Source organism: Lithobates pipiens, unplaced genomic scaffold (assembly GCF_037356315.1).
Source record: "Lithobates pipiens isolate NorthernLeopardFrog02 unplaced genomic scaffold, aLitPip1_a1.2 Scaffold_8, whole genome shotgun sequence".
Lineage (NCBI taxonomy): Eukaryota > Metazoa > Chordata > Amphibia > Anura > Ranidae > Lithobates > Lithobates pipiens.
The window spans coordinates 658,123,458-658,143,151 of record NW_027507903.1 but is presented as its reverse complement, the minus strand read 5'-3'; the positions used below and the strand labels follow the sequence as shown (position 1 = coordinate 658,143,151).

Genomic DNA, 19,694 nt, shown 5'->3' with positions numbered 1-19,694 from the left:
CAGCCCAATTTTTCAGCCCCTGTTTAACATTTTTGATGCAATGCTTTGCAGCAGGGCTCATTCCTGCACTCCAACTAGAGTATATGGGAGAGGTTGCAGTGTTGTGGCACCAGCACCAGTGCCTAAGGCCCAATTTTTAAGCCCCTGTTTAACCGGGGCGTGTAATTAAAATTTTTGATGCAATGCTTTGCAGCAGGGCTCACTCCTGCACTCCAACTAGAGTATATGGGAGAGATTGTAGTGTCGTGGCACCAGCACCAGTGCCTTAAGCCCAATTGTTCAGCCCCTGTTTAACAGGGGCATGTAATTACAATTCTTGATATAATATTTCACAGCAGGGCCCGTTCCTGCACCCACCGAGAGTAACTGTGAGGACTTACAGTGTTGTGGCACCAGCACCACCACCACCACCACCAAAGGCCCTACTTTTCTACCACTGTTCAACAATGGCTTTGCAGCAGGGCTAATTCCTGCAATAAAACTAGAGTATATGGCAGAGGTTGCAGTGTGGTGGCACCAGCACCAGTGCCTAAGGCCCAATTTTTCTGCCCCTGTTTAACAGGGACATGTAATTACAATTCTTGATATAATATTTCACAGGAGGGCCCGTTCCTGTGCCCACCCAGAGTAACTGTGAGGACTTATAGTGTTGTGGCACCAGCACCACAACCACCAAAGGTCAATTTTTCTACCACTGTTCAACAATGGCATGTAATTACAATTCTTGATATAATTGTTCACAGCAGGGTGCTCCAGCGCCTACCAAGAGTCACTTTGAGGGCTTACAGTGTTGTGGCAACACCAACACCTTAGGCTCAAACTTCTGCAGAGCATATAGGGCAGGCTCCTACTTTCAAACATCCAACTTACAAACGTCTCCTACTTGCAAACGGAAGGAGACAACAGGAAGTGAGATGAAAAAAGACGGACGGCAAAACAAATTATACAGGGGTGATAATCCTTCCCTATGTTCTCCAAAAATCTTAAAAAATTGATTTTTTGACTGGAGCTACACTTTAAAAATGTACCAGTTCAAAATACAAACAGAGTCTACTTAACACAAAAAACCTACACAGTCCCTGTCTTGTTTGCACCGCCTGTATACTCCTGTTCTGAGTATATAGGGTCTGGGGCCCCACGCCTTTACTTTTTTTAATATGGGTACAGGGTTCCCCTTAATATCCACACAAGACCCAAAGGGGCTGGTAATGGGCGGAGGGGGCTACCCTTGCCATGTTTTCTCAATGATTTTCATCCATATTGCCGAAACCAGATATTAAATTAAAAACGCAAGCAGTTTTAAATAACTTTTTTCTGTTAAATGCCATTTTGTGCATGGACTGTTCTAAACACGGGAAACACGTGGCACTTCCCAAGCATACTATAGACACGCCACAGGCACAATATTTAAAGGAATATTTCACTTTTTTGTCACTTTAATCATCATTAAAATCAGTGCTCCCGAAAAAATGTCAGTTTTTAAAAACATTTTAGGCATTGACCCATGTCCCCTGGGGCACGAGCCAGGTCCCCAAACCCTTTTTAGGACAATATCTTGCATATAAGCCATTAAAATTTGCACTTTTTATTTTGAACGTTCGAGTCCCATAGACTTCAATGGGGTTATAAAGTTCGCACAAATTTTCGGTCCGTTCGAAAGTTCTGGTGCGAACCGAACTGGGGGGTGTTTGTATCATCCCTAGTTGGGTGGTATAAGTCTCAATATTACTGCAAAACTAATCTTCTCCCTTCTGTACTCTGATCTCCGTGTCCTATAATATTCATCCAGCCTCACTCTGTGTAGGAGGACGTCACCCCTCCCCCATCCACATTCCTCTCCGGTGTCAGAGACTTTCAGGTTAGTTTCTCTTCTGCTGTCAGCGATGGCGTCTGGTGATCTGAGAGCTGAGTTGGAATGTTCCGTCTGTCTGAACATTTATACGGATCCTGTAACCCTGAGATGTGGTCACAACTTCTGCCGGGTCTGTATTGATGGTGTGCTGGATACACAGGAGGGGTCCGGAGGATATTCCTGTGCTGAATGCAGAGAGAAGTTTCCGGATCGGCCTGCACTGCAGAAGAACATGAAACTACGTAACATAGCAGAGACTTTCCTGTCTGCTCCACTAGATCGGCAGGAATCCGGGGTCTTCTGTACTCACTGTGTGGACTCTCCTGTACCTGCTGTTAGATCCTGTCTGCACTGTGAGGTTTCTCTGTGTGATAAACACCTGAGAGTCCACAAAAAGTCCCCAGAACACGTTTTATGTGACCCCACCTTGTCCATGGAGAGCAGGAAATGCTCCGTCCATAAGGAAGTTTTGAAGTATTTCTGCACTGAGGATGAGACCTGTATCTGTATTTCTTGTTATGTGATTGGAGGACATAAAGGACATAAGATTAAGTCACTGGATGAGGCTTCTGAGAAGGAGACACTGAGGAATATTCTGCAGAAACTTCTGACAAATAGAGAGGAGACGGAGGAAAGAGTCCAGAGTCTGCAGGAACACCGGAGGAAAGTAGAAGAAGAAGCCGCTGGTGACACCGAGAGAGTCACTGCCCTGTTTAGAGACCTCAGGAGACGTCTGGAAGACCTGGAGAAGAGAGTCCTGAGGGACATCTCCGGGAGGGCAGAGCGGATCTCCATCTCCATCCGGGATCTGGAAATAAAGAAGGAGGAGCTGTCCAGGAAGTTGCGTCACATTGAGGAGCTGTGTAACGTGACGGATCCACTGACTGTCTTACAGGAATCAGACACAGGTGACTTGTGTGATACTGAGGATGGAGATAATGAGGACAGGGAGAGACATGAGGAGCTCCTCCATGATGGAGGGGGTCTGGGTGTGGCGGGGGTCTTACACACAGGTTTATCTGATATAATAACAGAGGTAAATGTATACTTCTATATACAGGGAGCTGCAGACATATTACTGGATGGAAACACAGCTGATAATTATCTACAGATATCAGATGACAGGAAAACTGTATCCAGGTCATATAGAAGCCAGAATCACCCAGAAACACCAGAGAGATTCCAGTATTGTACTCAGGTGTTGAGCAGTCGGAGTTTCTCCTCAGGGAGACATTACTGGGAAGTGGATGTCGGGGGGGCAGATGAATGGAGAGTCGGGATGTGTTACCCCAGTATAGGGAGGAGAGGGGGGGAGACATGGATTGGAAATACTAAGAAGTCCTGGGCATTGCACAGTTTTATTAATCAGTATTCAGTGATACATGACAGCAAAGTGATCCTCTTACCCCCCATTCCCTCCAGTAACAGAGTCAGGATATATCTGGATTATGAGGCCGGGCGGATCTCCTTTTATGATCTGTGTGACCCGATCCGACACCTCCACACCTTCACCACCACCTTCACTGAGCCCCTCCATGCTGGGATAGGTGTAGTGAGAGGTTGTATAAAGATCTGTGGGGGGAGGCGGGAGATGTGAGAGCTCCGCCCACAGTCTGGTGATGTCAGAAGGAGGGGAATTAAATTAATATTCACCCAATAGTATATAGCAGTGGGCGGGGTTTCCTGCAAGTTTTTCTACTATAAATAAATGTGAAATTTCTTACTGATCGCTATGATTGGGTAGAATATCTGTTCAATTATTGGAGTAACAATAACATGTTCCTATTGGTCAGTGCGAAATCTATCTATCTATCTATCTATCTATCTATCTATCTATCTATCTATCTATCTATCTATCTATCTATCTATCTATCTATCTATCTATCTATGCCCCTCCTCCCTCTGCCCCTCCCCCACATGTGGTCAGTCTGTGTGGGGGAGGGGCAGCCATGATCAGACATAGAGGGGGTGGGGTCACTGTGATGGGATAGGATGGGGTCACCTCTCCTCTATGCCCCTCCCCCTCCATACAATCTATACTACAAAGAGATGGAAATAAATGGAACAATCTGAGAGGAAATCTATGAGATTTATTACTGAAAGAAAAAATGTGATCAGAGAGCCCAGACTGTTTTTAGGCAGAGTGGGTCAGGATTAGATCCCCTGTCATGTTTTTCCTTCTATCCGGGGCTCCATTACAGAGATTTTCCTTCACTTTCTGTCCCGGTGACAACATTTATCTAGGAATCGCACTGGTTCCCACAGCCCTCAAGTCTCATCCCAGCCTAAGGCTCCATTCACACCTATGCAGGGGGCTTTTCAACCTTTTTGCTGTGCTTTCCGCAGGATTTTATACCGTGATTTGCGTTTTGTGTTTTTTTATTAAAAAAAAAAATTGGGGGCGGGAATTTGTTGCTGGGCAGATTTAACCACTTGGTGCCCACACTATAGCCGAAAGACGGCTACAGTGCTGTCTTAAAATGCCCGGAGGGCGTCCATGTACATTCTCCCGTTCTCACACTGCCCGCCCCCTTGGGATTCGGCTGATCACAGATCGAGTAAAGGGTCAATCACAGCGAGCCATTTACCATGTGATCAGCTGTCAGCCAAGACAACTGATCAAGGAAGTAAACAGGAGTCGGTCAACAGATTTTTTTCCCTTGTGCTGTCAGCGCTAAATAAAAAAGAAAGCCGATAACTGGCTTCTATTAGAGGGACATCGGTCCCCATAGTGCCCACCAGTGTTGCTAATCAGTGCCCCTCTGTTCCATCTATCAGTGCCCATCAATACTGCTAATCAGCGCCCCTCAATGTCATCTATCGGTGCCCAGCAGTGCCGTCTATCAGTGCCCACAAGTGTCACTATCATCTGTCACTTTATCTTTCTGAAAGCTGGGGGCCAGATATATCACGTGGCCTGGGGCCCCATAGTAGGTGGCATTGTCTGGGGCCCACAAATAGGTCAGGAATCTGGATGATATAACATTGTCCGGGGGCTCCAAATATTTTGAAAGATCTGGGGGACGGGGCCAAGCTAAGGTTTTTGTAAAAGAGATGGGGGGCACAGAAATGGGCAGGACCTGCAATCTATGGTTCTGAAGTAGTTCACAGTTCATGGGGGGCACATGTTGGTCTTTTTTTCTTGTCCTATCACTGCCTGGGGGCTCCAAGTATGTCATATTACTTAGGGACCCTTTATGTGTCACGCTACTTTAGGGTTACATTAATAAGTCTCTTTGTCATTTGCTCACTTAGGGCAGTCACAGCCCCCCGGCCCACTTCTACCCCCTTTCATAGCCCCCCATCAATCCATGTCAGATCCCTGAGTCCTCACCCATGTAAGATACATGGTGGGTTATGTCGGAGCTTACACAGGATTGATGATGTCAGCCCTCCATCATGTGACAGTATGTAAGTTCTGTGATTGGCTGCTCAGGCCTGAACACTGCATGCTGGGAGAAGGTCACGTGATCCCTCAATACCCAGGAATCTGGGGACTTAGTGAGGACTTTGATGGAGGAACAATAAAGGAAAGTATAAGTGGGTGTGTATGGCTCTTGGGTCATCTACAGAAGGGGGCGGGGAATTGGTTATAATGGCTTCTCCCAGTACATGAGCACTGTGTATAGTGAGATGGGACGGTGAAGAATTGTATAGAGTGCCGGAGCTGAGAGAGAGCACAGAGTGTAATATGACTTATTGTCTGTGTCCGAGCTGTGATGTCATAGTAGGGAAATGGCTACCGAGGGAGCCAATGTGGAAACTGCAGATAGAGACATAAGGGCCCTTTAAGAACATATCTAGCTCTATCTATAGGATTATAATGTGTAGACAGTCTCATTCATTATTATTAATACATTTACAATGAGTTACCGTATATACTCGAGTATAGGCCGACCCGAATATAAGCCGAGGCCCCCAATTTACCCCCAAAAAAACTGGCAAACTTATTGACTCGTGTATAAGCCGAGGGTAAGACATGCCTGTCCATCCCTGTGTGTGTGTCCGTCCATCCCTGTGTGTCCGTCCATCCCTGTGTGTCCGTCCATCCCTGTGTGTCCGTCCATCCCTGTGTGTGTGTGTCTCCATCCATCCATCCATCCCTGTGTGTGTGTGTGTATCCGTGTGTGTGTGTGTGTGTGTGTGTGTGTGTGTGTGTGTGTGTGTGTGTGTGTGTGTCCAGCCTACCTGTGTCCTGAGCCTTTGTCCCGAGCCTCCGTCCCGTGCCGAGCCTCCTTGCCTCCGTGCCTCGCCGCCGTGCCTCGCCGCCGTGCCTCGCCGCCGTGCCTTGCCTCCGGTCCCGTCCCGTCCCGTCCCGTGCCGTGCCGTCCTGTGCCTTGCCTCCGTCCCGTGCCCTCTTCGTTCGTCGGCGGCCATTGTAAAATTCAAAAGCTGCGCCGCCGCCTTCGCCTGTGATAGGCGGAACACTGAATTTCCCAGCAGCCTGTGTTCCGCCTATCACAGACGTCGTATCATCCTCGTCCGTAGTACGAGGATGATACGAAGTCCGTGATAGGCGGAACACAGGCTGCTGGGAAATTCAGTGTTCCGCCTATCACAGGCGAAGGGGGAGCCGGAGGCGCGGCTTTTGAATCAGAATGGCCGCTGTCTGTCTGCTCGACACGCTGATCGAGCGGGCAGACAGCGATGACTCGAGTATAAGCCGAGGGGGGCACTTTCAGCCTCAAAAAAGAGGCTGAAAATCTCGGCTTATACTCGAGTATATACGGTAATTGTATTGATTATTTTATTGTGTGAAGAAATAGAAATGAATAATAGATCTACAAATAGAAAGAGATGAAAATCGATGGAAAAATCTCAGAGGAAATATATGAAGAAATGATCCCGAGATTTACTAATGAAAGAAATAATGGGATTTATCACTAATATAATGATATCACTATAATAATGTATGCTTACTAGAACTGGAATGTGTCCCCAATATAATGTGTCCCCAATATAATGTGTCCCCATAGAATGGATCACCAATAGAATTCTATGGGATCTCTTTTATAATGCATCCTAATATAATGTATTATGTGATGGTGTATTATAATCACTAAATGTGTCCTGGTGATGGGGGAGGATTAGGAAATGAAATGTTAATGTGAAATAAAGATTCTTTATGAAATTATTATTATTATTATTATTATTATTATTATTATTATTATTATTATACTGGGTTTATATAGAGCCTATATTTTATGCAGGGCTTTACAACATGAAGACAGACATTATGAAGGCAGACATTACAATTACAGTGTAATAGAGGAGGAATCAGAGAGCCCTGCTCCTTAGAGCTTACAATCTAGAAGGGAGGGTCAAGAGATACAAAAGGTAATAACTGTGGGGGATGGGCTGATGGTGAAAATAAATGTCCAGTAGTTAGGTGGGGGTAGGGTAGACTTCTCTGAAGAGATGAGTTTTCAAGGATCGTCTGAAAGTGGACAGAGTAGGAGATAGTCAGACAGATTGGGGTAGCGAGTTCCAGAGGATGGGAGAGGCTCGGGAGAAGTCCTGGGGGTTAGCATGGGGTGAGGTGATGAGGGAGTTATAGAGCAGGAGGTCTTGGGAGGAATGAAGAGAGCGGATTGGTTGGTATTTTGAGACTAGCTTAGTGATGTAGCTGAAGTCAAGTTGTGGATGGCTTTGTAAGTTATTGTTAGTATTTTGAATTTGATTTACTGGGTGAGTGGAAGCCAGTGAGGGATTGGCAGAGAGGGTGGCAGACACTGAGCAGTTGGTAAGGTGGATGAGCCTGGCAGCAGCATTCATGATGGACTGAAGGGGGGTGACCTGTGTAAAGTTAAGCCAATGAGAAGGGAGGTGCAGTAGTCAAGATGATCAGGGAGTGGATTAGAAGCTTTGTGGTGTCATTGGTTAAAAGGTGGCATATCTTGATCTTGATGAGATGTTGCGGAGGTTGAGGTGGTAAGCTTTGGACAGTGGTTGGATGTGAGGCTGAAAGGGGAGTTCAGAGTCCAGGATAACACCTAGGACCCTGACATGCGGGTGTAGCGCCGGCTCCTGATGAGCACGGGCTATATGTTTTTTGAAAATTAATATTCCTAAAGCCACAGTTGGGTTTTAGGGCTAATGTTGACAAATTAAGGTTTCAGTGCCAGTCTAGCTGGATTGCACTGGGTTCCCCTTGGCTGCAGGTGTCGCTGTCACTGCCAGCAAGTGGTAGAACACAGTCTAGTTGGGTGTATTGAGCGCCATCCTTGTCTCGGAACCAGCCCAGTGGGAGTGTTGTCCTGCTGTGCATTCTGGGAGATGGTATTTAAGGTACTGCGATCACATGCTTCTGGGTTCCGGTCCAGAAATGATTTTCTGTCTGTTTGATCCTGGTCCTCCTGACCAGCCCCCATGGCCTTCCTGGCCTGGGTTGCTGGACAGTCCGAGGCAAAGCAACTGCAGGGACAGGCCTTAATGGATATGAGGCCGTAATGATTCAAAGGTGATCCGGTGCCGTCTCATCTAGGGAGAGGCCCAGCAACTGGAGAAGCATCCAGGGAAGGACTCTTTGGGAGAAGACCATGCACAAGGCTGGTTTCTCTGAAGGAGCCTGGAGGCTCAGTTGAAGGACACTTTGTGGATCTATATTCATACAATATCGCCGGACCGGCTGAGAGGCACTGGTATCGTATAATAGTTCTCTAAATTCTTCTACGTCCCTCAGTTACATCCAAGTCTGTGGCAGAGACTTTGCTTTACTTAACGTCCTGCCGGCTGCTAGGCCTAGTGAGAGGAAGTCTATCCGGAGGTTGTGAGAATCCAGCTGTGAAACATTTATTCTCTGGATTTTGCAGTTCCATAAGTACCTGAACTTTCTTTCTAACTCTATACCTTTGATTAAGAAATTGTGTTATCTTCTTTTTTTTTTTTTTTTTTTTTTTTGTATTTTGCAAAAGAAAACATTTTACAAACATTCCAGAAGAGCAGGAGTGTGCAGACTCCTTTTCTGATTCTTATCACTAGATCAACATTCCATCACTTGCAAACTTCTACAGTAGCAGAAGGAATGCACCATTTTGTGAACAAAATACAATCAAACTACAACTGTACTTTTATCTCTACTTTCCCTTTTTCCTAGACTGTGCTGTGCCTCTTGTAGGCCTGGGCCCACGCCTCCCAACGTTTTGTGGATTTTTGTAAAGTCCCTTCTTTAATTGCCATGTATCTTTCATATGTATAGGAGTCATCTACCAGGTGGAGTACCTCCCTTATGGATGGGGTGGTATTAGATTTCCATTTACGTGTTATAGCCAGACGGGCTGCATATAGGACATGTAGTACTACAGTTCGACATGAAAGAGTATATATGTCCATGTCCAAGCTTAGTAGGGCTTGTTTGGCTTTGAGCTGATTTAGACAACATATGTGTCAGGTTGCTCACCTGTCCACACTCTCTCCAGCAAAGGTTCTAGGTGCTTCCCTTGTATTTCGCTAACGTATACAGAGTTTTGAACCATCTCTGTTGCACCTTCTGGGCTGCTTCTCTAAAGTTAGAGCACTTTGTATGGGTGTAAGTACTTTTAATTGTTCGTATCCATTGAGCTTGTGAGACAGTCAGGTTTAGATCAGTTTCCCATTTAAGGAGTTGTGTTGCTAGTTTAACCACTTTCAGACCGGACCATTTTGCTGGTAAATGACCAGAGGTCTTTTTACACTTTGGCACTGCGCTGCTTTAACTGGTAATTGCGCGGTCATGCAATGTTGTACCCAAACAAAATTTGCGTCCTTTTCTTCCCACAAATAGAGCTTTCTTTTGATGGTATTTGATTGCCTCTGCGATTTTTATTTTTTGCGATATAAACGTAAAAAGACCGCAAATTTTGAAAAAAAATGATATTTTCTACTTTTTGTTATTAGAAAAATCCAATAAACTCAATTTTAGTCATACATTTAGGCCAAAATGTATTCAGCCACATGTCTTTGGTAAAAAAAAAGTCAATAATTGTATATTTATTGGTTTGCGCAAAAGTTGTCACATCTACAAACTAAGGTACGTTTTCTGGAATTTACGCAGCTTTTAGTTTACGACTGCCTATCTCATTTCTTGAGGTGCTAAAATGGCAGGGCAGTACAAAACCCCCCCAAATGACCCCATTTTGGAAAGTAGACCCCCTAAGGAAATTGATAAGAGGCATGTTGAGCCCATTGAATATTTTATTTTTTTGCCTCAAGCGATTGAATAATGACAAAAAAAAAAAATTTTTTTTTTTTTTACACAAAGTTGTCACTAAATGATATATTGCTCACACATGCTATGGGCGTATGTGAAATGACACCCCAAAATAAATTCTGCTGCTTCTCCTGAGTACGGGGATACCACATATGTGGGACTTTTTGGGAGCCTAGCCGCGTACGGGGCCCCGAAAACCAAGCACCGCCTTCAGGCTTTCTAAGGGCGTAAATTTTTGAGTTCACTTCTCACTACCTATTACAGTTTTGAAGGCCATAAAATGCCAAGATGGCACAAAACCCCCACAAATGACCCCATTTTAGAAAGTAGACACCCCAAGCTATTTGCTGAGAGGCATGTTGAGTCCATGGAATATTTTATATTTTGCCACAAGTTGCGGGAAAATTACAAACTTTTTTTTTTTTTTTTTCACAAAGTTGTCACTAAATGATATATTGCTCACGCATGCCATGGGCATATGTGAAATGACACCCCAAAATAAATTCTGCTGCTTCTCCTGAGTACGGGGATACCACATATGTGGGACTTTTTGGGAGCCTAGCCGCGTACGGGGCCCCGAAAACCAAGCACCGCCTTCAGGCTTTCTAAGGGCGTTACAGTTTTGAAGGCCATAAAATGCCAAGATGGCACAAACCCCCCCCAAATGACCCCATTTTGGAAAGTAGACACCCCTAAATTTAGGGGTACACTAGTGAGACTAGGTAATAAATGGCGGGTGCCCTGAAACTATAAAAAAATAACTAACCAACCAGCGTCACCTGTAACAGTTATATGGTGATCACTGGTGAAAGGGTTAACTAGGGGGCAATCAGGGGGCTTTATGCGGTAGTATATGGGGGTCCCTGGCGCTATAAAAAGCTGCGGCGAACCTAAATACCTACCTGCCTAACTAGCGTCACCTGTGACACTAATACGGCGATCAGAAAAATGATCGCTTATTAGGCTGGGTTCACACTGGAGCGATGCGGAAACGCCGCGAATACGCGGCGGGTTCCCGCATCGCATGCCTCCCGGCGGCAGTTCACACTGCCCTATGCGAACTGCTGGGAGTGTCAGTGAAATGTTACTGACACCCCCAGATCAGTTCGCACATCGCAGTGCGATCTGCAAACTCGGATCGCATGGTGTGAACACCCATGCGATCCGATTCTGCTGCGGGCCAAAAAAAGGGTCCCGTGCGAATTTGCGGCGGGTGTGGCGGGTGCGGCGAATGGCTGAACTCGAATCGCACAGAGATCGGATGTGATTTGCACTGCAGTGCGGTGCGAATCACATTCGTTCTCATAAACCGCTGCAATGTGAACCCAGCCTTAGTGACACTGGCGACGGGGGGTGATCACGGGGTTAAACCTTTATTGGGGGGGTTAGGGGGGTACATTAGAACTAAAGGGGGCTAACCCTAACTGCCCTAACAGTTATTACAGTCACAAATGACACCAATGCAAAAAAAAAAAAAAAAATGACATTGGTGTCACTGTGACTGGGGGGCAGGGGTAATTGGGGGGGTGATCGGGGGGTAAAGGGGGGGTGTGAGTGTGCCTGGCATGTTCTACTGTGTGTGTAGAGTGTTGGTGCAACTCACCGATCCGCTCTCCTCCGTGTCGGAACGAAAAATACCGACACGGAGGAGAGAATACATCACTTCCTCTCCTGTGTTTACATTACAGGAGAGGAAGTGATGTCACGGGGGATTTCTATTCGTCGGGAGCGATCGCGAGGGGGTGGCCATGAATGAATGGCCGCCCCCTCGTCCCGGATCGCTCCCGGACGAAAACCGACTGCCGCAGGCACCGGGCGGGGGCCCGATCGGGCCCCCGACCCGCGGGAGGCAAGGGACGTACATGTAAGCCCTTATGCCTGCCCGTGCCATTCTGCCGACGTACATCGGCGTGCGGCGGTCGGCAACTGGTTAAAATGCAGTTTGTTATGAAGGTTGTATATTCCTGTTATGCCTTTCTTGTGTTTGGGTGCGGGTTGCCACTTTTCCCATTACCAGTCTTGCAAATAGATGTAGGGTGTTTTGGTGGTAGCTAAGATGCTAGATACTCTGGCATACGTCATGAATTCTGTGTCAGGTAAGGAATGTGTGGCCTTCAGTTGTGCGAACGATTTTATCCTTCCCTGGTCCATTATTTCGTGAACATATTTAATACCATGATTCTCCCAGTGTGTTAGTTGCAAGTCTGAAGTAAGGAATGTCAATGCTGTTATTGGGATTGGCACTTGTTTAGGGTTATTCGCTGTACTTTTGTGTTGGAGGAAGAACTTCCAAGCTTGTAGAGTAGCTTCTATTGTTGGGTGCTGTCTAAATGCTTTGGAATCCGCAACTGTTTGGGAGAGAATTAAATCTTTCAAGTCCCCCTGTTCTACTTGGTCTTGTTCTATTTTACACCAGTGTGTCAGTTCAGGGGAGAGGAACCAGTATTTAAGCTGGTCCAAGATTGCTGCTATGTGGTAATCTCTAATGTCTGGGACTCCCATGCCCCCTGCTAGTCTATGCTTAATAAGGATGTTATGTGTGCATCTTGCTCTCTTCCCCTCCCAGATGAATTTTGATAAAGAGCGTTGCATGATGTTGTAAAAGGATATTGGGAGCTGTATTGGTAGGGCTCTGAAGAGATACAAGAGCTTCGGGAGTAAAAACATCTTGTATGCAGCTAATCTGCCTGACCATGAAAGGTAAAATTTCTTGAGTCTGATCATCTCTCTTTCAAAGTCGACACCAGCGGTTCAAAGTTGTATTTGTAGAGCTGTGAAACAGAGATTGTCATCACCACCCCCATATACTGGATCGAACCTTCGGCCCACGCCTATGGGAGCATATTTTGTATCTTGGCTTTCAGGTCATGATTTACTGGTATCCCCAGTATGCTAGATTTTCAGGCATTGACCTTGTAGTATGACACTGCATTAAACATTTCCAGTACCTTATGGACCTCCACCAGGGACTGAGCCAGGTCAGCCAGCGACAATATGACATCATCTGCAAATAACGTTATAGTATACCTTTCTGTACCCACTTGAATCCCCTTAATATGGGGATTGGATCTGATCCTTCCCGCCAGTGGCTCCATCATTAGGTCGAAGATCAGGGGCGACAATGGACACCCCTGCCTTGTCCCATTTATAATAGCAAATTCTTCGGAGAATAGGCCTTCCGTAAACACATTTGCTAAAGGTTAGAAGTACATGGCCAATATGGCGGAGAGGATCCGACCCTCAAAACCAAACTTCGAGAGGACACAGGATAGGTAGCCCCAATGTATTCTATCAAAGGCTTTCTCTGCGTCCAGGGACAGAAGGACCGAAGGCCCGCTGCCCCGGGACGCCGAGTGGATTAAATTCAGAATTCTTCTTGTGGCATCCGTAGCCTGCCTACCCGCCACAAATCCACCTGGTCCGGCCCGATCAACCTTGGTAGTAATTGTGCTATTCTGTTCGCTAAAAGCTTGGCATATACCTTTACATCCACGTTTAATAACGAGATTGGTCTAAAATGTTGTCCTGTCCTGGCTTTGGCAGAGTAATCACTGTCGCTTCCAGCATTTCTGCCGGAAAAGAGGACGAGGAGGCAGCAGCGTGGAACAACCTCTGTAAAATTGGAGTTAAAATGTCTGTATACATTTGGTAGTACTCCAAAGAGTATCCATCAGGGCCCGGTGATTTGTTTTTGGGCAGGCTGGTTATTGTTTTCTCTATGTCTGAGATTGTGAATGGAGTATTAAGCATCTCCCTATCTACTGAGTTTATGGCAGGCAGGGATATGTCATGCAAGAATTGTTCTATCAGTTCAGGTGTTGGTTGTGGAGAACTCTCATCCTTCCCCAAATTGTATAACTGCTAAATGCTTTGGCTATTTCTTTTTGGTTTGTTAATTTGGAGCCAGTGTTGGGGTGGAATAAATGTGTGATTTTTTGCCTAACTGCTTTGTTTTTTAACTGGTTAGCCATGAGTTTCCCTGCCTTGTTGCCATGAGTGTAGAAGTTGGCCTTTAGTTTAAAGATGTTACGTGAGTGTTGTGTGAGAAGGAGTGTGCGTAAAGTATTTCTGACTTCCGCTAATTTGGTGCTTATGGCTATTGTGGGTGTGTTTTTGTTTAATGATTCTACATTTTCAATTTCTTTTAAAATAGCGTCCATACGCTGCCTCCTCCACCTCCCCAATGTAGCACTTCTTTTAATTAATAGGACCCGGACAAACACCTTGTGGGCACTTCACAGAACAAATGGGTACACGTCCTGGGCATCATTGGTGTCAAAGTAGTCTTGTAGAGATTTTGCTATTTCTTTGGCTTCATCTGGATTCTCTAGTAGTTGTCCATGTATTCTTCATCTATTTGCTCGAGTTGAAAATTGTTGCTACCTACTGTTATGGATACTGGAGCATGATCCGTCCATGTGATACTCCCTATTTCTGATTTGGATGTATGTTGTAGCAAGAATTTGTCCAGCAAGAACATATCTATAATTGAGTAGGAAAGATGTACTCGAGAAAAAAAAGAGTAGTCCCTCTCTGTGGAATGATGGCATCTCCATACATCATATAGGCAGGTAGATCATATAAAGTTAGTTATGTCAGGTCTACTTCCTTTTTGGTTTGTATTAGACATGTCCATTTTTGTTTGTTATGTATGGCGTTCAAGTCGCCACATAAGATAGTATGTCCTGATCTGTGCTGTAGCATTTTTTTCATAGCTTGTTCAAATAACATATCTGCCGGGTGTTGGGGGCATATGCGTTGACTATGGTGTACACCAAATTATTAATTTCACAGGTTAGTATGATATATCTGCCGTTTACATCACAATAGCTGGATATATGCTTGAAAGGCACAGTGTGCTTAATTGCGATGGCAACTCCTCTTTTCTTTTTTGGAGCATTAGCAAACTAGGTGTGTGGAAATTGTCTATGGGATAGTTTCGGTTGGTTGCCTTCTTTAAAGTGGGTCTCCTGGATACAGAAGACATCACACTTCTGATGAAGAGCTTCCTTCCACAGCATATGTCTTTTTTGTGGGCTGTTTAGGCCATTAACATTTAGGGAAGATCTTTTGAAAGATATTGTGTGGTACATCTGTGTCCTCTTCTACTTGAGCTTGTAGAAGTTGGGTTTAAATATACAAAAGGTTTCTTACTCTGTTGCTGAGCTTCCGGAAGTTGTCACTGTGCACGCGACCTGTGAGGTCCCGCTTCCCAGATTAGGATGGCGGAATGTTATTGCCTGATAGTTATGTTCATTGAATATAGTAATGTACTTCCACCCTGGTGCTAACCGATTAGAGATAGTCTAAAAAACTAATTTCAGTGATAACAGAAAAGTTAAGAACAGTACTGAAATAAAACCAAACAACAAATGTAAACAACAAAAAAACTAGCGCTAGAGTAGGCGCTTTTTTTTTAATTATGCGATTTCCTAGAAATCTGAGCAGGGGTTTAGCCTGCTAACTTTGGAAAATGGAATAATCAAATGGATGCCGGGAGAGCCTTCCAGAATTCCATAACTGATCAGCATAGTGTAATAGGGTACCAATTTTAAGTGCAACTCCATTAGGTATCCGAGTAATTCGTTCATTTCTGCATACTTGTAGCTTCTTCCTCCTGGTGAGGAATGTGATGAGTGATGATTCCCCATTTCTCCAGCAGCCTTAGACCATCCTCCATTGTGGTGATACGGAATTCTTTCTCCCCTTTTATTATTATCAGGGTAGCAGGATAATTCCAACGATATGGAATATTGTGGGTCCTGAGTGGTTTATTAATTGTTGCAAGATTCCGCCTTCTTGGCATGGTGTGGGCAGAGAGGTCGGCGAAAAAAGGATAGCCCCTGCGTACTATCAGGGAGCTGCTCGGTGCGTCTCGTGGCATACATTAGCTTTTCTTTGACCCTGTAATAATGGATCATGGCGATAGTGTCTCTCGAGAGGTTTGCTGGGATGTTCTGTGGCTTTGGGAGTCTATGTATGCGTTCTATTGCCAGTTCCTCCAATGGAAGGTCGGGGAGAATGTCTTTCATTATGTTAGCTAGATATGCCATCAAATCAGGGGGTTTAACCGTTTCAGTTGTTCCTCTTATTTTAACGTTGTTCCTTCTGGAACGGTCTTCCAGGTCTGCGACCTTTGACTTGAGCCACACAATGTCATCATCATGTTCATTATGTGCGTCCACCATGTTATTAAACGTCGTTGTGATTTCCCCCATTTTCCCTTTGCCTGTGGCTAACTCTGTCGCTGACCTCTGCTACTTCAGATTTACACTGCTGCATAAGCTGCAGCATGTCAGTATGGATAGCACTTCTGAGGGACACAAGCATATCCTTCAAAGTGGAGTCTATGACAGGCTTGTTGTTTGTGGGGAAAGCAGCTATGGCATCCTGAAACTCCAGTGTGTCATCCAGAGTCAGGCCTGTGTCCCTGTCTTCAGTATTTATAACTGTGGGCTGCATTAACCGCTGTTTAGTCTTTACAGGACTGCTGGCGCTGGATTTTTGTATATAGCGCAAAAAATAAAAACCTCAGGGGTGATCAAATACCACCAAAAGAAAGCTCTATTTGTGGGAAAAAAAGGACGTCAATTTTGTTTGGAAGCCACGTCACATGACCGTGCAATTGTCAGTTAAAGCAACGCAGTGCCTAATCGCAAAAAGTAGTCTGGTCTTTGGCCAGCAAAATGGTCCGGGGCTGAAGTGGTTAACCACTTGCCGACCGCCTCACGCCGATGTACGTCGGCAGAATGGCACGGGCAGGCATAATCACATACATGTACGTGATTTGCCTCCCGCGGGTCGGGGGCCCGATCGGGCCCCCGCCCGGTGCCTGCGGCGGTCGGTTTTCGTTCGGGAGCGATCCCGGATGAGGGGACGGCCATTCATTCATGGCCACCCCCTCGCGATCGCTCCCGACGAATGAAAATCCCCCGTGACATCACTTCCTCTCCTGTAATGTAAACACAGGAGAGGAAGTGATGTATTCTCTCCTCGTGTCGGTCTTTTTCGTTCCGGCACCGAGGAGAGAGGATCGGTGAGTTGCACCTAACACTACACTAACAGTAGAACACGCCAGGCACACTTTTCACCCCCCTGATCACCCCCCAATCACCCCCCAATCACCCCTGCCCCCCCCAGTCACAGTGACACCAAGTGCATTTTTTTTTTTTTTTTTTTTTTTTTTTTTTTTTTTGCATTGGTGTCATTTGTGACTGTAATAACTGTTAGGGCAGTTAGGGCTAGCCCCCTTTAGCTCTAGGGTGCCCCCCTAACCCCCCCAATAAAGGTTTAACCCCGTGATCACCCCCCGTCGCCAGTGTCACTAATAAGCGATTTTTTTCTGATCGCTGTATTAGTGTCACAGGTGACGCTAGATAGGCAGGTAAGTATTTGGGTTCGCCGCAGCTTTTTATAGCGTCAGGGACCCCCATATACTACCGCATAGCCCCCTGATTGCCCCCCAGTTAACCCTTTCACCAGTGATCACCATATAACTGTTACAGGTGACGCTGGTTGGTTAGTTATATTTTTTTGTTTCAGGGCACCCGCCATTTATTACCTAATAAAGGTTTAACCCCCTGATCACCCGGCGGGTGATATAAGTTTTTTAGGGTCAGATAAGGCCTGCGTCGCCCCAGCGTCAGGTTAGTGCCAGTACCGCTAACACCCACGCGCAAAGCATACACCTCCCTTAGTAATATAGTATCTGATCAGATATATATTAGCGTTGCCAGCATTTTAGGTTTCCCAAAACGCATTGTTAGCGGGATCAGCCCAGATACCCGCTAGCACCTGCGTTTAGCCCCTCCGCCAAGCCCAGCCCAGCCCACCCAAGTGCAGTATCGATCGATCACTGTCACTTACAAAACACAACACACATAACTGCAGCGTTCGCAGAGTCAGGCTTGATCCCTGCGATCGCTAACAGTTTTTTTTGTAGCGTTTTGAAACAGTCGCTGACAGGCTAGGTGCTTTTTTACCTGTGAGTCTCACTAGTGTACCCCTAAATTTAGAGCCCAAAATGGCAAAGCGAAGGTACACTAGTGATGAGGCCTACACGTTTCTGAGCATGACAGATAGTGAAGAGGACGTCACTCATCTGTCAGATTCAGGCTCAGAATACGATCCTGTAGAGGACAGCGGCTCCATGACAGATAGCTCTGACGACGGAGATGAGGCCGCTGTTAAGAACAGGTGTGCCCAATCCCGTATGTATTCTGTTGTTGAGGTGCAGGAACCGCAGGTCACTCGTATGGAGCAGAGACGTACTAGAGCCGCTCAACCTTCTGGTGAACTGGCAAGCACCAGCGGCCTAGTACACCCTGGACCTACATCCAGCACTGCAGTAACACGTGGTGACGTGGCGAGTCCCATAAGTGCAGTTCAAGCTGGCGAGGTGGCAAGCACAAGTAGTGTCCCGCTGCCACCAAGAAGAAGACAAAGACAGGCCCGTCGTACCCATAGTGCCCTTCCTGCAGAATTCGCCAATCCTATTTGGGTGCCCACCACTTCTGCAGAACCCGTACTTCCCCCATTCACTGGCCAACCTGGCATTAACGTGGAAACAGTTGATTTTACGACACTTGACTTTTACTCACTGTTTTTCACCGAAGATCTCTTTAGATCTATTGTGGACCAAACCAATTTGTACGCTGCTCAACACATCGCCACTATTCCCCAGTCCGCCCTTGCCAGACAATGGAAACCAGTTACGGTTTCCGAATTTAAAATCTTTCTGGGCCTCTCCCTCAACATGGGCATAACCAAAAAGAGTGAGTTGCGGTCATATTGGTCCATTGACCCAATTCACCATATGCGCGTGTTCTCTGCTTCCATGTCCAGGGCACGATACGAGATGATTTTGCGGTTCATGCACTTCAGCGACAATGAACTCTGTCGTCCTCGTGGAGACCCTGAGTATGATCGGCTCTACAAAATTCGGCCCCTCATAAACCACTTCAACCAACGTTTTGCAGCCTTGTTTACTCCCGATCAAGTTGTCTGCGTTGATGAGTCCCTGATTAAATTTTCTGGTCGCTTGTCCTTCAAACAATACGTCCCCAACAAGCGTTCCAGATACGGGGTCAAGATGTATAAGCTCTGTGACAGGGCCACAGGCTATACACGTAGTTTCATGGTTTATGAGGGAAGAGATAGTCACGTAGAGCCGGAGAACTGCCCTGATTACATAGGAAGCGCTGGCAAGATAGTGTGGGACTTGGTGTCACCCTTATTCGGAAAGGGATACCACTTGTACGTGGACAATTATTACACAAGCGTGCCACTCTTTAGTCACTTGTTTGATCAGCAGATTGGAGCATGTGGCACCGTGCGACCTAATCGCCGGGGCTTTCCCCAGCGGCTTGTAGAGTCCCGTCTTAGGCTGGGGGAGAGAGCCTGCTTGCGCAGTAATAATTTGCTCGCTATGAAGTGGAGGGATAATAAGAATGTTTTCGTTCTTACCTCCCTTCATGCAGACACGACGGTCCAAATTTCTACGGCGACTGGTGTTGTGGAGAAACCCCTCTGTGTCCACAAATATAACCTTAACATGGGAGGGGTGGACCTCAATGACCAGTTGTTGGCGCCGTATCTAGTTGCCCGTAAGGCCAGACGCTGGTACAAAAAAGTGTCTGTTTATTTATTCCAATT

The 19,694-nt window shown here is 46.0% G+C and overlaps 2 protein-coding genes across 2 annotated transcripts in view; both read left to right on the top strand.

Annotated features, from left to right (window-relative positions):
- LOC143962485 (tripartite motif-containing protein 14-like) overlaps window positions 1-19,694 on the top strand; it is a 146,596-nt gene that overhangs the window by 92,624 nt on the left and 34,278 nt on the right. The window lies entirely within an intron of this gene.
- Window positions 1,830-5,716, top strand: LOC143961765 (E3 ubiquitin/ISG15 ligase TRIM25-like). The gene has a single exon (XM_077471104.1). The coding sequence runs from the start codon at window positions 1,884-1,886 to the stop codon at window positions 3,447-3,449; it is 1,566 nt and encodes a 521-aa protein (XP_077327230.1). The 5' UTR covers window positions 1,830-1,883; the 3' UTR covers window positions 3,450-5,716.

Excerpts from the sequence above, each read along its gene's own strand:
- LOC143961765 (XM_077471104.1), top strand. The coding sequence starts at position 1,884 with ATGGCGTCTGGTGATCTGAGAGCTGAGTTGGAATGTTCCGTCTGTCTG.